General features: G+C 31.4%; 2 protein-coding genes across 3 annotated transcripts; both read right to left on the bottom strand.

Annotated features, from left to right (window-relative positions):
- Nucleotides 1-266: 266 nt before the first annotated feature.
- On the bottom strand, nt 267-7,076 carry LOC109608542 (basic phospholipase A2 2). 2 transcript variants are annotated; one of them, XM_049964819.1, is made up of 5 exons: nt 6,908-7,076; nt 1,860-1,989; nt 1,640-1,807; nt 586-692; nt 267-516 (listed from the first exon to the last, which is right to left on the bottom strand). In XM_049964819.1, the coding sequence occupies exons 1-5, from the start codon at nt 6,957-6,959 to the stop codon at nt 350-352; spliced, it is 624 nt and encodes a 207-aa protein (XP_049820776.1). In that variant the 5' UTR covers nt 6,960-7,076; the 3' UTR covers nt 267-349. The 2 variants fall into 2 exon arrangements, with proteins under 2 accessions (XP_049820776.1, XP_019880543.1); XM_020024984.1 differs by having other exon boundaries at nt 1,860-1,983.
- Nucleotides 2,166-4,844, bottom strand: LOC109608541 (transcription factor SPT20 homolog). Its single transcript, XM_020024981.2, has 2 exons — nt 4,097-4,844; nt 2,166-4,035 (listed from the first exon to the last, which is right to left on the bottom strand). The coding sequence occupies exons 1-2, from the start codon at nt 4,769-4,771 to the stop codon at nt 2,251-2,253; spliced, it is 2,460 nt and encodes an 819-aa protein (XP_019880540.2). The 5' UTR covers nt 4,772-4,844; the 3' UTR covers nt 2,166-2,250.
- Nucleotides 7,077-14,935: the final 7,859 nt, after the last annotated feature.

The following is a 14,935-nucleotide window of genomic DNA, read 5'->3' as shown; positions in this document are numbered from 1 at the left end:
GCCTTTCTGCCCACGCAGCCATTTGATGCTTTTAAAGCTGCTGTCGCTTCCATACATAAAATTTATTCGTATTTAAATAAAGCCATTATGTAGTTTCTTTTAAAAATTGTTCAGAATTAAACATTTATAAAAAACTAAAGTTAAACCAATAATATTTATATTTTTAAACTTGAACATTTAATTTAAAAGATGTTGTAAATAGTATATAAGAATTTAATTAATCATACAATTTAAAACAGGGATAAAACTAATAAAACTCAATTTCTATTATTGTACTTCAATATTAAAGCATTAAATATTTACAAACTTTGAAATTTTCAAAAAATCAAAACAGATCTTTTCCTTGAAATCAGGTTAAAATCGGAAAGGAATTCTGTATAAATCGTAGCGGAGCGGATCGGCAAAAAGCCCTGGACGATGGACATGGATATCTTTTTAGACATTCCGAAAGCCTACGGTCGCACTCGCACAGTCTTCTTGCACAAGAATTCGGCTCTTTAAAATCACCATGTATAGCTAAAAAAAAGAAAGTAGCCTCGTTGTAATCGAAGCAAAATTAACAAATCGTTAAATAGATTGTCTTACCACATAAAGGTTTGTTGTGGTAGCATTTCCATAGATAAGGGACAAAGTATTCGAGGAACATTGGGCAGTTAGCCGCATCGTAACACCAGTCGTGCAATTTACAACATCTATAAAAGGATTTAATTAGTTTATGCCGTTACAAACTGTTACATACTTATCATTCATGCAAATCAGCAAATTGTGATGCTCATTGAAATTCATACAAATTACTTGAAAAACATTTACATGAACAAGATTAAATTTATTAATAAATTTCAATATTAAGTTGAGAAAATAATAATTTGTGCAATTTAATAAATTAGTACATAATCCATATCATAGTTGTTCGGGTTTATTGGTTTCTTGTGTCCATATTTTATCCAGCTTCAATGCTTCTTCTTTTCGGTTGAAGTTGTTTCCGTGTTTATCGATTTCAATTGCTTCCGCTTGTCGTCACTACGTCGGAACTGATCAGTCTATCTTCTACATCAAGATCTTTGATAAAGGTTGGGGTGTTTCCAACATGAGGTTGTAGCAATCTGGTAAGATACTTAGCTAAGTTATATGTTGGTGACCCAGGAGTACTAACGATGGGACAAAGTGGTATATTATCCTTATGTATTTTGGGCAGACCACATAAGCGAGGTGGAAGTACTTCTGATTTGACTAATTGTTTTTGAATATCCGCTGGTATGGAGATTGGTGTGTTTCTTAGATTTCTCCGGGTTGGATCTTTAGACAGTTTTCAATAGCTTGTCGGGTCCATCAGTTCTTCCATCTTGTTTTTGTAATCACCGGTTTTCATTATAACTGTTGCATTTCCTTCATCTGCTCGGAGAACTATGATGTTCAGAGTTTTGATTGCTCGGCACTCCATACTTGTAAGATTGCTTGTCGGTGGCTTGGCTTTTATTAGAATGTTATAAGTTTCCATACGGATTTCTTGGGCTACATTTTCAGGTAAAGTTCTAATGGTAGCTTCAGTTTTGGTAATTTCGTCGACCAATAAACCCGAACAACTAAATCCTCAGCCTTTACATTAGTACATAATGATGAAAGAAGTTTTTAAACATACCTATCAATTCCATCGACTGGATAACCAGAGCCCAGAAACCCACAAAAACACCCATAACCTTTATATTTAAGTGGATTGCAACCCGTCGCGCAGTTCACCATATTGTACAAATCTAGTACACCCCTTTTGTTCCTTGATTCCCTCGGAATATTCTGCACCGATAATTGTCTGGAACCAAAATAACTGTAAATTTAAAAATCGAAACCAACACTTTGCTTACATGGAATTGTTGCTGGAAACCCTGAGGGAATATCCGAATGGATTGTTTGAGTAGCCCATAAACGTTATGTTTGCATCGTTTGGTCTTTGCACAATATCAAATCTCTCCCTGGGTATTAATGCATCTGAAACTGTATAATTGTGAGGGAAATATTTGATAGTAATTTATGAATTTTTTAAATATTGAATTGTTTCGAGATCGGAATAAAAGGTGATGAACTCTATTTATCTTTTTTTTTTTTTTTCAGTATATTGTTAACACCAAATTTTGTCGTTCATCCAGACAGAAAATGATTCAACTACAACATTAAAAAAGTGCACATTCAATTTATTTAATAAGCTCCAAATTATACATGCAAACAAACACAACAATTTTGTTATCACTTCTTAAGTCAATTTGCTCTTCTAGATTTTTGGGGCGGGTACCCGAATCTGAGCGAGCCGTCTTCGTGCATCAATCTATCCGGCCTGAAATTTTCCTGAACAATTTGAGGTGTCTCCTTCCTGTTTGCAGTGTCGGACGTCCCGCGACAATCCTCGTTGACGGAAGGCAGAGTGTGCACGCTCCTTTGCGTAGCTCTCTGCCCATCACCCGAACTTGTAGCCGGCACTCGCATCGGGCACTGTTGAGGCACATTCATCACATGTCTGGACGGATCGGCACTAGCGGCTTGCGGCGGCACTCCCACGTTGGAGGAGACGCGGGAAGGTGCCGCACTTCCTAGATTAATCCTGCCCGGAAGACGAGATCTGTCACCTTCGTCGCCGGAATCCACGACGTTTTGGTTGGCGGTGTTGGGCTGCGATTGGGATGCTTGGACGTTGGGCACTGATTGTGTTGTGGTTGTATCGTAGCCCGATGGTATTTGCTGGGACTGAACCGTTTGTACGTTCGGATGCGCCGGCTGGTGCGAAGGTTGTTGCTTATTAAAGGCCGGAGCTGATTGCGTCTGAGGTACGTCGTTGAAATGTACACGTTGATGGTCTGGTTGCTGTGTTGGAATTGGTCGCAACGTTGCTTGATTTTGTATGTTAACAAGTTGTGGTGGATTTACTTGATTGTAGTATTGATCATTTTGGACAACTTGTTGGTTTTGTTGGTAATAATCTGTAGTAACATTATTGGGATTCTGGAGGTTCGTGTAGACTTGTTGGGGCAGGTTCCCTTGTAAATAAGTTCCTTGATTTTGCTGAACTAGCTGTGGCTGCTGTTGAACAATAGTAGATGATGTGTTGACAGGATTAGCATAAACAGGTTGCTGATTTTGCTGTTGATAATTGGTAACATTTGTTGGATTTTGAACATTCATATAAGATTGTTGAGGTAAAGGCATCATGTTTTCATGATGATAAACTTGTTGATTCTGCCCTTGTGCAATGTTACTTATTGGCACATCTGCATAATTTAATGTCTCACTAGCTGTAGGTGCAACTAATTGCTGATTCTGTTGTCGATAATTTTGTTGAGAAACTGCTGCAGTAGGATAAGATTGTTGTTGAGGAATATTTCCCGTAGTAGTGTGTTGTTGATAATTTTGTTGAGTGACAGTTGCCGTATGATAGGACTGTTGGTTCTGAGCAATATTTCTCGTTGTTGTCTGTTGTTGATAATTTTGTTGAGGAACACTTGCAGTGGCATAAGGTTTTTGGTTCTGTTGTTGAGGAACAGTTGCAGCAGGATAAGGTTGTTGATTTTGAGCAATATTTGTAGCGTTGTTAGTTGGGTTGACTGCATAAATAAATTGATTTTCTGGCTGATAAGTTGATGGAACATTACCTAAATTTTCTAAATTTGTATAATTTTGTTGAAGTACATTTAAAGGAATGTCCTGATTATAATGTTGCTGATTTTGTCCCTGATCTGTTTGTAAAAATGTTTCATTGTTGATATGTTGTGGAGTTTGATGAATTTTTTGTTGATAGCTTGTAGTATCATTGCCGGGATTTTGCACATTCATGTAGTGTTGTTGAGGATTGTCTTGAATATAAAATTGTTGGTTTTGAGCCTGAGCAGGTTTAGGTTCGATGTTAGTGTGAACATATTGCTGATTTTGTTGTTGGGCATTTTGTTCAACCACGTGGGCTCGCTGAAGGGAATTTTCTTGTTGATGCTCCTGAAAATCTTGCAAATTTTCTTGGTTCATCATTTCATCCTGATTGGCATTTGTAGGTGCTACCTACATGAACATGAACAACTAATAAATTAATTTCTTATAAATTTTGAATAAAATACAATACCTGTTCCATGGCATACAGACTTGGATTCGTGGTGACGGCATACTGCAACCCATTCGCCGCCAATTTTCTCTCATAATACTCTTTATTTTCAGCATTAGCTTTAGACGTTTTCGGAAAAAACTGGTTGTACACAACAAAATTGTTCTTTTGCTTCACCGGTTCATTTAAGTTGTAGTGTTTGGTCATGAACTTTAATAAGTTGTCATTGGGCCTGTCAATCGCCATTTTCTCAGGTGTGATTTGTTCCTTCTGCAGCATGTGTTGAAACAACATCTTCCCATAACCGGCTCTTTGGCGGGTTTCCGGCACGTAAAAATCCAGCACACACTTCGGATTGACCTGGTAATATTGTCCTTCCTTGTCGAAAACATATAACCCTTTATTTCCCGTCTTCAGCATTCCAGTGACAGCACCCTTGCCGCCATTCGCGGCGCTGTCAACCATGAAATACAATTTATTATTGGAGTTCCTGACGCGATCGCTCGTGGTGATGGGCTTCTTCAAACCTTGGGCTGCGGCCGAAGCCTCACCCATGGCGTTCACTACCTGCGTCACCTTTTGTATCGCATCCCAAACTTGCCTCCTGTCACCTCTGAAATCTGAGGGGAGCAGGTTCTGATCGATTTCCGTTATCGGCTCCTTGAATATGTCGTTGATGTTGAAATGGAATTCCATTCTCGCAAATTGACCATACAAATATAATTATGAATTGTTATAAAAATGTTAGTGATTAGATATTCTGATGTATCTAACCAGTTTTGTTTTGTAAATAATTCAAATTATCTTAACAACGAAATACTGAAAAGTAACCGTCATTTATTTAATTTGTTTGTAGCTTAAATATTAATTATGTATGTGAGCGAAATGCGTCAGAATTGTTTACATATCTGCTTGAATTTCATATGAACACATCACATAAATATTAAATGATAATTTAATAATGAATGCTGATGAGTTTAAGCTTTGGTTTAGAGTAAATCTGATATTGATTCCCAAGAGCTTTATTTTCAATTTTATGTAACTGAAATTATACGATAACTTATCAAGTAGTAAGTAACTTTGCAAAATATCTAATCCTAGTTTAATTATAATTTTGTTTTGAATTTAGACGTAATATAGATTAATTACGTGGGATACGGCATAACCATAATGCCAAGAAACAATGACATCGGGTTTAAAGTGAGCTTTGTTTTGTTATTACACCCTCTTTGTTGTCGGTCTGGGGCTGTGTCGAAAGAACACCAATTCGTCACTAAATTAAATGAATTTTATGCTGTGTGCCTTACTTTAACGGCCACGAAACAATAATACATATTAAAATGATTTTGGTGTAATTAATTCTAGTTTTATGCTCAATGTTTCAATCAGATATAACTTTGTGTTGTTTTAATATTTGTGCCAAAAGTTGCCTCAGTTCATAAATTAAATTGAAGTGTTTCTTTCCTTTTATATCCTTTGCATAAAATAAATTGATGTAACTGGTATGCAAGGTTTTAGACGGGAGCAATCAAATAGTGTTTGTAAGGTAATTTGGTGCACTGAATTCGAATCCGTAACGGATTTTTTCAGGCGAAATATAATATATCATTGTTGTTGTATGTTTTTAATAAAATATCGTAAATTTCCTGCCAATGATTCCTTAAACATTATATCAGAAATATTCTCTCTAGATATAATGGATCTTTTCCGTACGTGCCTTACTGAAAGCTATTTCGTTTGGAACAACAAATTCTACGAACAGAGTGAAGGATTAACAATGGGCAGTCCTCTTAGTCCAGTGATCGCCAATTTCTTTATGGAAAAATTTGAAGAAAAAGGAGATTGACACTTTCAAACACAAACCGTCTGTTTGGTATCGTTACGTGGATGATACATTTGTGATAAGGAAACATGGACAAAAAAAACTAGATCAGTTTCTAAAACACCTAAAATCTCAACATAACAATATCAAATTCACAATAGAATTCGAGAAGGAAAACCAAATATCTTTTTTGGATGTCCTAGTAAAAAGAGTGGGTGAACATTTAGATCATACAGTATATAGAAAACCTACACACACACAAAAACTATCCAACCACCATTCTAGTCAAAAAGAAGTGGTCACCAAAACACTAACTGAACGAGCCAAAAGGATATGTGTCACACACCACCTCGCTGAAGAACAAGAACACTTGGAAGAAACACTACAGACCAACGAATACAAACGTTCAGAAATAAGACGTACAATGAGACCTCATACTAATAATAAAGATCCACCCAGTGAGCTCAGGATTGGTTAACCTTTTCTCCCATATATATGTATAGTTACCGATAGAATTGGAAAAATCTTTTTAAAACATAACATCCATATTGTTTTTATACCAACAGGAAAGATTCAACACAGTCTCAGATCTGCCAAAGATAGGAGAGACCAACAAATAGCTTTTGAGATATACCGCATACCAAGGTCTTGCGGGAAAGTATACATCGGTACCACAAAACGTTCAATAGGGACTAGGATTAAGGGACAGAAACGAAACTGCATCCTAGGACAATCAGAACAGAACGAAATTTCTAGAACATTAGTTGTCTAAGTCGTAATTTACAATTTTGAATTCTATGTTATTACTCTAAAAAGATCTTTTTCAGTGATATTTTTTTAAAATTTGTAAACCAGTGTGCTTTTTGACACATACAAGTTAGAGCAAACGAAAGGTTTTTTGTGTAAAACCAGAGTTATTAAGAGATGTTTTTATTAATTAAAAATATTTATTTGTATTAATAATATGTTTTAGGCGAGAATTAAAGAAGTCTGAACAAAATATCACTTACCCAAAAGAACGGCGCCAGAAAGAACAGTAAAAAGAAGCACAGAGCGTACCATATTAGAACTAATCTGAAGCAATTCCGAATTCCCGAGTAGCAAGATCCATTACGTGTACAAACCGATTGTGAGTGACTTCTGATGTAAATTAGTGGTCCGCATTACAAAACCGCGACATTGTACTTGACGAACGTGTACCGTGCGTGTTTGACGGGCCGCGAATAAAAAAGAACAATGCGCCACCGTAAAAGCAAACATCGGCGGCGGTTTCGGTCTATGAAAATGAAAAGTGCATTTAATCAAAGATTGGGGTCGCGTGCCGCGGAATTTCACCGTTCCCTCAGCTATTTCCCATACCGAAAGCCTCTCGGCGTCTCGTTCGCAGGCGAGAGTGATAGTTTTGTTAGTTTTGTTAGTCTGGCTTATGCAATTTGTTACTCGTACTGCCAATATGATTGATAACGGGAAGACAATTTAATTATGCTTCTATCTAGGTTCGGATATTTCTGCGGAACAAGTTATGCACGTTACCATGAACCAAATAAATTGTTGTTTCCTTAATTATTCACAATTATTGCTTATGTGTGCTGAAAGTGACATTAAATTTACCTTTACTGATTTATCAGTGAATGATGCATAATGGAACTAATGTTCCAGATGATAAAATGGTCATTATTGTAGCATCTCAAAATAAATTATTTTTATTGACTAAACAAGAAACATTTAATTTAAAATTAATACTTTGCTTTATAATACAATAATTTTGACGAGGAACACTTCAAATGGCATAAGGTTGTTGGTTCTGATAAATATTTGTTGATTTCTGTTTTTGACGAGCAGTTACAGCAGGATCAAATTGTTGTTGTTAAGGAATATTTGCCGTAGTAGTGTGTTGTTGATAATTTTGTTAAGTGACAGTTGCAGTATGATATGTTGGTTCTGAGCAATATTTCTCATTGTTGTCTGTTGTTGATAATTTGGTTGACGAACATTTGAAGTAGCATAAGATTGTTGATTTTGAGCAATATCTGCAACGTTGTTAGTTGGGTTGACTGCATAACTAAATTGATTTTCTGATTGATAATTTGATGGAACGTTGCCTGGATTTTCTAAATTTGTGTAATTTTGTTCAGATACATTTAAGAGAACGTCCTGCTTATAAAGTTACTGATTTTGTCTCTGTTTTGTTTGTAAAAATGTTTCACTGTTGATAGATTGTGAAGTTTGATGCGTTTTTGTTGATAACTTGTAGATTCATTGTCAGGAGTTTGTACATTCATGTGGTGTTAATTATTTTACTTAATTTAAATATTAATTTAGTAATATTGTTTTATATTCTATTCTTATTGTATAAAATGTTACATTTACTTTTCTGAACTGAGCTAGATATAAGTACAGCAAATTCAATTTTGAAAAGATTTTTATTGACCAAATAGGAAACGCTTAATTTAACTTAATATTTTGAATAATATCCTTTTGGCTTTATAATTCTAGCACATCTCCAAAGCATAGACTCGACTAATTCCTTCAAGCTCCTTGAATTACTATGAATAGTTTATATAAAATTGTATAATTTTTATGTTTTATAAATAGAAGGAAAAGAAGGGGTTCAAGATTGGACCCATGTGTCATCCCGGAGATGCCAAGTAAAATTTCTATGAACTCTTGTAACCGATATATTAATCTCAGTCACTAAGATCAAAAGATTTTTATTTATTCAGAATTGTAGAGGAGCCAATCCTGAAGAAGAGGCTTTATAAATCACATCAGCAGGAACACCTATGTTATATCAATTTCACTTGACACAAACTCAGTAAATATAATAATTTTTAATAAATGATTTGTTTTTAATTATAGAAAACTAGATTAAATGACTGCCAGTATTCGTTAAAAATGATAATACAAATCAATGTTGGTGTTTAAGTAAATATTTTCGCCCGCATAATAATTATTTAGTTCATTTCACCTTTCTTTATTAACTATTCAGTTGTTATCAAAAAAACTTGTGGTTATATACCTTTCTACCAATTACTCTATTAAAATTGTTTGAATTTATCTAATATACAGTATTGTAAACTCTTTATTTTTTTATTGTTTAACAATGTGATTGTTAAATTTTGTAAAGGGAAGTTAATTTTTAATATACATTTTTTTTAGACATAATAACCAAGACGAAAATTATTTGAATTTTAAATAAGTTGATCTATTTTTTGCCAATACTGTACATATAAAAAATTATATATGAAGTATTTCCTACTCTTATTTAAATTGTAAAATATAATTTTGAAATTTTCTTTAGTAAATCAAGTGAAATAAAAAAAGTATTTTATTTAACTAAACTTTTAAAATGAACATTTACAAAAATATGACTTATTCATTTTAAAACAGAAAGTACGCAAGGTTTGAATCAAGTAACAATAACAAAATAACTTTTTTTAAGAAATGTTGGAACCATTATTTAGGGTTAATTATAATAATTATAAAAAATATATAATGAAGCATTTTATTTTAATGCAAAATGATACAAAATGAGTAACGATCCGCACGGTTCCACAAGACACTGTCATGTTAAGCGACCTAGATCTTTTCACGCATTAAATTCTCAAACGCGAATTGAACTAATTGCAGCAGTTTCTCTTCTGCTTTATTTCATTTTTCAACCAGTCAAAGTGCGTTGTTTTTTCACCAGACCGAATTGCTTTAAAAATAATTAAATTCATACTTATACTGATTGTTGTGTTGTTTACAACGGTAAAATTTAATAAGTCTTTGACTCCACAGGAAGTCGTACGTGTAAAAGTAAAAGAATGTTTAATAATTAACAATTATAATGTAATATGTTTGTTTAACCATAACAATTGCATGGTAAACAAGTGTAATCACTTCCAGTAAACTAATACTGGCAGTTAATAAATTCGTTATCTGAAAAAACACATGAAGCACACACACAAGTGTTTATTTATTATAACGTCACCACCTAATATTATAATTATGGTACATGGAAATTTTGTACCCTGTTCATGGGCAAAGTCTCAGATTAAATATTTCATTGAAAGACCAATTCCACTAATTGCATACGTTAAATTTTCCATAATGTGCCGGAAACGCATCACTCGCAGTTATCTAAAAATACTCGACGATTCCTTTCCCAAGTTTTCAGCCACCTTTTGGAAATTAAACCGCGAGAGCCTGTTGCAATAATAATGGGGCATTTAAAAAGTAACCCGAGGCTCGTTGCTGTCATATTTTATTTATTTCGCATAAATACGAATCGGAGTGACGGCAAAGTACTTTGCCATGTAGATGCGGAACGATGTGAAGGATGGATGCTGTCTGTATTCGTAATAATATACATAAAACTTGAGCAATTGTTCTCCCGAAAAATTAATTTATCTCGTATACAAATCGCCTAATTTATATTCAAATACGATACGTATTTATGATCATTAACCCAACTTAGTTCGTTCCCGGTTTAATTATTGCAGTTGAGTCGCGGGGAATTTTTATGGACGGATGGAAAATAGAACGACAATTGTAACTGTGCTAGTTTTGTTTGCGTCGTTCGACTGAAAAACTTTTTTATTAACCTAGTAATTTAATGGGTTCAGTTTTATTTTTTGTTACAGACGGTTGCAATGTTAAATTATCAATTTATAAGTATTTATGCATATATTCATATTTCATAATATTCAAGACTTCACATTGTAAGTTTATAATAAGGTTTATCCCAGCATAGTCATAAAACAAGACATAAAATGTAAAATTGTTCTAGAAATAAATACTTAAAATTAATTTTATAACAATTATACTTGACCTGAACTATTTGTCTATTTTTTTAACAAATTTTCTTTTCCGGTGTCGTCGAAAGTGTCATAAATTTCTAATTATACTTAGTGAAATACGCTATATATTTTTAAATTCGACATATAATTTCTAATAAAATATTTGAATTAATAATGTTTTCCAAAAATCTTGATACCTAAACCCAGTAGTTTTTGAGTTCTTATTTTTAGTGAAATATCCTGTATATTTTTGAATTTTTAAATTCGACATGTAATTTCTAATAAAATATTTGAATTAATAATGTTTTCCAAAAATTTTTATAGATTGATTGATATCTGTAATGACTTTTTTGATGCTAGAAAATCCATTTTGCATACACGATAATCAAGGACCATACTATAAGGAGCCATTATTAATATTGCCAAATTCTAGACAAGGTATTCGTTATTTACGTTTAATTTAGTCCATTTTTAAACGTCAATAACTTTGATATTTTCAGTGGGACGTCCTGTATATTTTTAAATTCTAAACGAAATAGAAATAGAATAGCTATAGTATACCCTATATCTTAACCCAACAATTTTTAAGCTATTTATTTCCAAACATTTTACCAATTTGATGATCTAACTAAAATGGAATGGATAGAAAGTCCATTTTTGGCATACATGATAACCAAGGACCATACTATAAATATCCATTATTGGCATTGTCAAATTCTAGACAGGGTGTTCGTTATTTATGTATAATTTAGTCCATCTTGATGTTTTCAATGTATATTTTTGTATTTTTAAATTCTTGATGAAATTGCAAATAAAATGGCTGTAACATGTTCTAAACCAAAACTCAATAATTCGTTACTTTAATTTTGTGTATCTTTAAACATCAATAGCTCTGTTATTTTCAATGGAACACCTTGTACATTTTTATATTTTTAACTTCTAAATGTACTTGTATATAAAATGTATAAAAATTGTAGGTTTTGAGCATTGGGAATTGGGAATTCATAAAGTTAATATGAACAAGAACAGATTTTAACATAAATGTAAAAACAATGTTCATATTCATAGTAACATTGAAAATAACAAAGCTATCGATGTATTAAAACGCACAAAATTTGAGAATACCAATAATGATCCCATATAATATAATTAACGCAACATCAAAATTGGCTTTATATATATTTCAGTTAGACTGTCAATCAAAAATCCAAAAAATTCTTCTGTTTAGGTATAGTCATTTTATTTAAAATTACATGCAGACTATAAAAATATACAAGATATTACACTGAAAATAAAAAAGTTGATAGAAGTCAAACTTCAATTGCAACAAAAATCAAATCAATATATTTTTCCATTCTTCACACACTTCTAATGAATAAGCTATATAATCACCCCGTAAAACATTTTATTCAAGAAGTTTTTAACTTTCACATTATTAGTATGAATAAAACTCAACCTCAGTCACAAGAAGTGCATGTGTGTTGCACAAAGACCATAGAACAAACAACTTATCCTATACAAACAAAAACACATAAAATCCGCTCAGAACTGCTCCCAATTGCAAAAAACCAACTCTCCTATTATTTCCCCGCCACGATATGTGACACTTTGTATTATTTTGCATCGATTGACGGAATTATATTTGTTTTTCCAAGGATTCGATCACGGGCAGAATGTTACGGGTGAAAAAAGGGAAACATTGAATTTTATTTAAGGAAAAACATAGAAACCAGATTCAATTTATCCCGCTTCCAGGATTGGAAGACGCATTAAACTGTAAGTAATTAAACAATAGGTAAGTTGACACGAAACACCATCATTCATTCGACCCACTTAATCGTGGCATTAGATGTAAATGAGCGATTCAAACACAAATTAATTAGTTTTATATTTGATATTTTGTGTGGGACGATTATTCAATAAACCACAAACTGACTCAACGTGGCGGGTTAGTTTTGAGAACTAACTGTATACGTGTGTAAATACATTCGTTCCCATTTCAAAACCGATGGATGTATTTTGCATTGAACCGTTATTTACTTTCGGTTAAATCAGATTTCCTCTGGACTCCAGGGGTGCATAAAATTGCTGTTTTTAATGTTAAATGACAGATTTAATTGAAAATTTTTGCTACGTTTGACCCATTTTCACCTTTCCTCAAACTACAGCAACAATTTAGGTTGAGAAACATTAAATTAATAATGATATATTAGATGTAAAAGACTCACTCAACAATGGTAATTTAAAATATGTGACGAATATAAAAGATGTGAACTAAATTCAACCCATGAGATATAGAAAACTGTTTTAAATTGAATAAAGATCATTTCCACATTTTATTATATTCAAGTCACGTAAATTTTACTGTACCATATGTCTGTATTTCCAACATACTCATAAGTAAAATAATTGGTGTAAATCTGTTAATATTATTATGAAATAACAAGGGTAAATATATTAGGTATTCAATTAATAACGATTAATTAATTGTTTAATAACCTCTTTGAGACCAAAAATAATTGTGTAAATACAAACATACATAAAATTAAGAAATATTACGAGTTTACTTATATAGTATCCCACAACAAGTAACTTATCGCTTACACATAATATAAAGTGCAATTACATGAATGTTAAACTGCAGAACATGAAAGTAATGTCCAGAATTCAAACTCAATGAAAATTATTATCCCAGAGGACAAAATTATTTGATTTACTACAATATTTCTTTCTTATTAAAGATGCAGTTGTATTTTTGCCATTTTTTCAAGTGGTTTTAAAAAAAAACTATAGTAATACTTTCTGGGTGAATTTCTAAGGGAATAATTAAAAAGAATTGTTTCTTTGTTTAAATCTAGAATGGAAGGGTTGTCTATTGTACAAGTGCGACCTTTTCTGTAATTAGTAGAGATTTTACAAAGAGTTTCCGAATGACATGCTGCTTCAAATAAATGTTGTGTCAACGGAGGTGTGTTACATGTTTAGGGGAGGAGTAATTTTAATTTTATATTTATTGGAATAAATACTGTATATCATTTAATGAGAATTAATTTTAATAAAAACAATTATATCGTTTTTAGTATTATTTTTGGTGATTTAAAGAATTTTAAAAATTCTGAATTTAAAATTATACAAATATATTTTTATTTAATCAATATTTTCGGTATATATTGTTTTAATTAAATATATTTATTGAAAATATTAACTTAAAAAGTCAAAATTTTTAGAAAAAAAAAATTAAAAAATTATTTCATTGCATTTCTTAATATTAAAAAATAACCTTTTCTATATTTATAATTCTAATTTAAATTCTTTTATTTTTATTTATATACACTGGCCCATTTGAAAGTGGGACACCTCCATAAAATTTATATTTTTCAAATTTTTTATACAAATTCTTTTATTAATTTTAATTATTATTTTTTTATATATATGCATGTCAAGTATAAATATATAGTATAATATATTTAAAAATGTAAATAATTGTAATTCAAATCTGATGTATTATTAAAATAAAAAAAAAAACATTTAATAATCTTTTTTAGAAAATTTATAATTTAAGTAAAAAATTAAATAATTAAATGAAATAATTTGCAGACTTATTGATCCAGAAGAATATTATTAAAAAAATAAAAAAATATTTAGGTAAAAAATCTATGAAATCAAAGAAGTGAAATTTGAGGTAATCTGAAAACATTGTAATAAGTAGAGATTTAAAATTTATGAACAATAAGTAAACTTTTTATTCACAATTTACAGAATTTCAACATTAGGAATTAAAAGAGTTTTAATTCAAAATTGATGAAAAGGTTAAATAAACACAAAATCACTGAAAAAAAATTTAATTTTTTTACAGAATTTTCAGAATTACAAGATATTGAAAAAACTGAAAAATCTTAGGTAAATTAAAATTGACCAAAAAATATAAAAAACTGTATAAATATAAAACTATGAAAACACTATTATATAAAACGTGCATAAAAATATTCTAAAAAAGTATTATAAAAATATTTAAATAAAAAATATAAATAATCTAAAAATTAAGTGACTTCAAAAAAAAATGTTTTAAAATAAAACAAAAAATTGTTTTCATCAATCAAATATCACTAATTATTAATAAAAGTCCAAATGTGAATGTAAAAAATGCATTTTGAGTAACAATTTGTCTGCAGTTATCACTTTTCTTGTTTCCAAGAAAACCTGTAAATTTAAATTCACACACCCATGACTTAAAAAGCATTCTCCTCTTTTCCT

This window comes from Aethina tumida, chromosome 3 (genome assembly GCF_024364675.1).
Source record: "Aethina tumida isolate Nest 87 chromosome 3, icAetTumi1.1, whole genome shotgun sequence".
Lineage (NCBI taxonomy): Eukaryota > Metazoa > Arthropoda > Insecta > Coleoptera > Nitidulidae > Aethina > Aethina tumida.
This window is presented reverse-complemented; position numbering and strand designations above follow the sequence as displayed.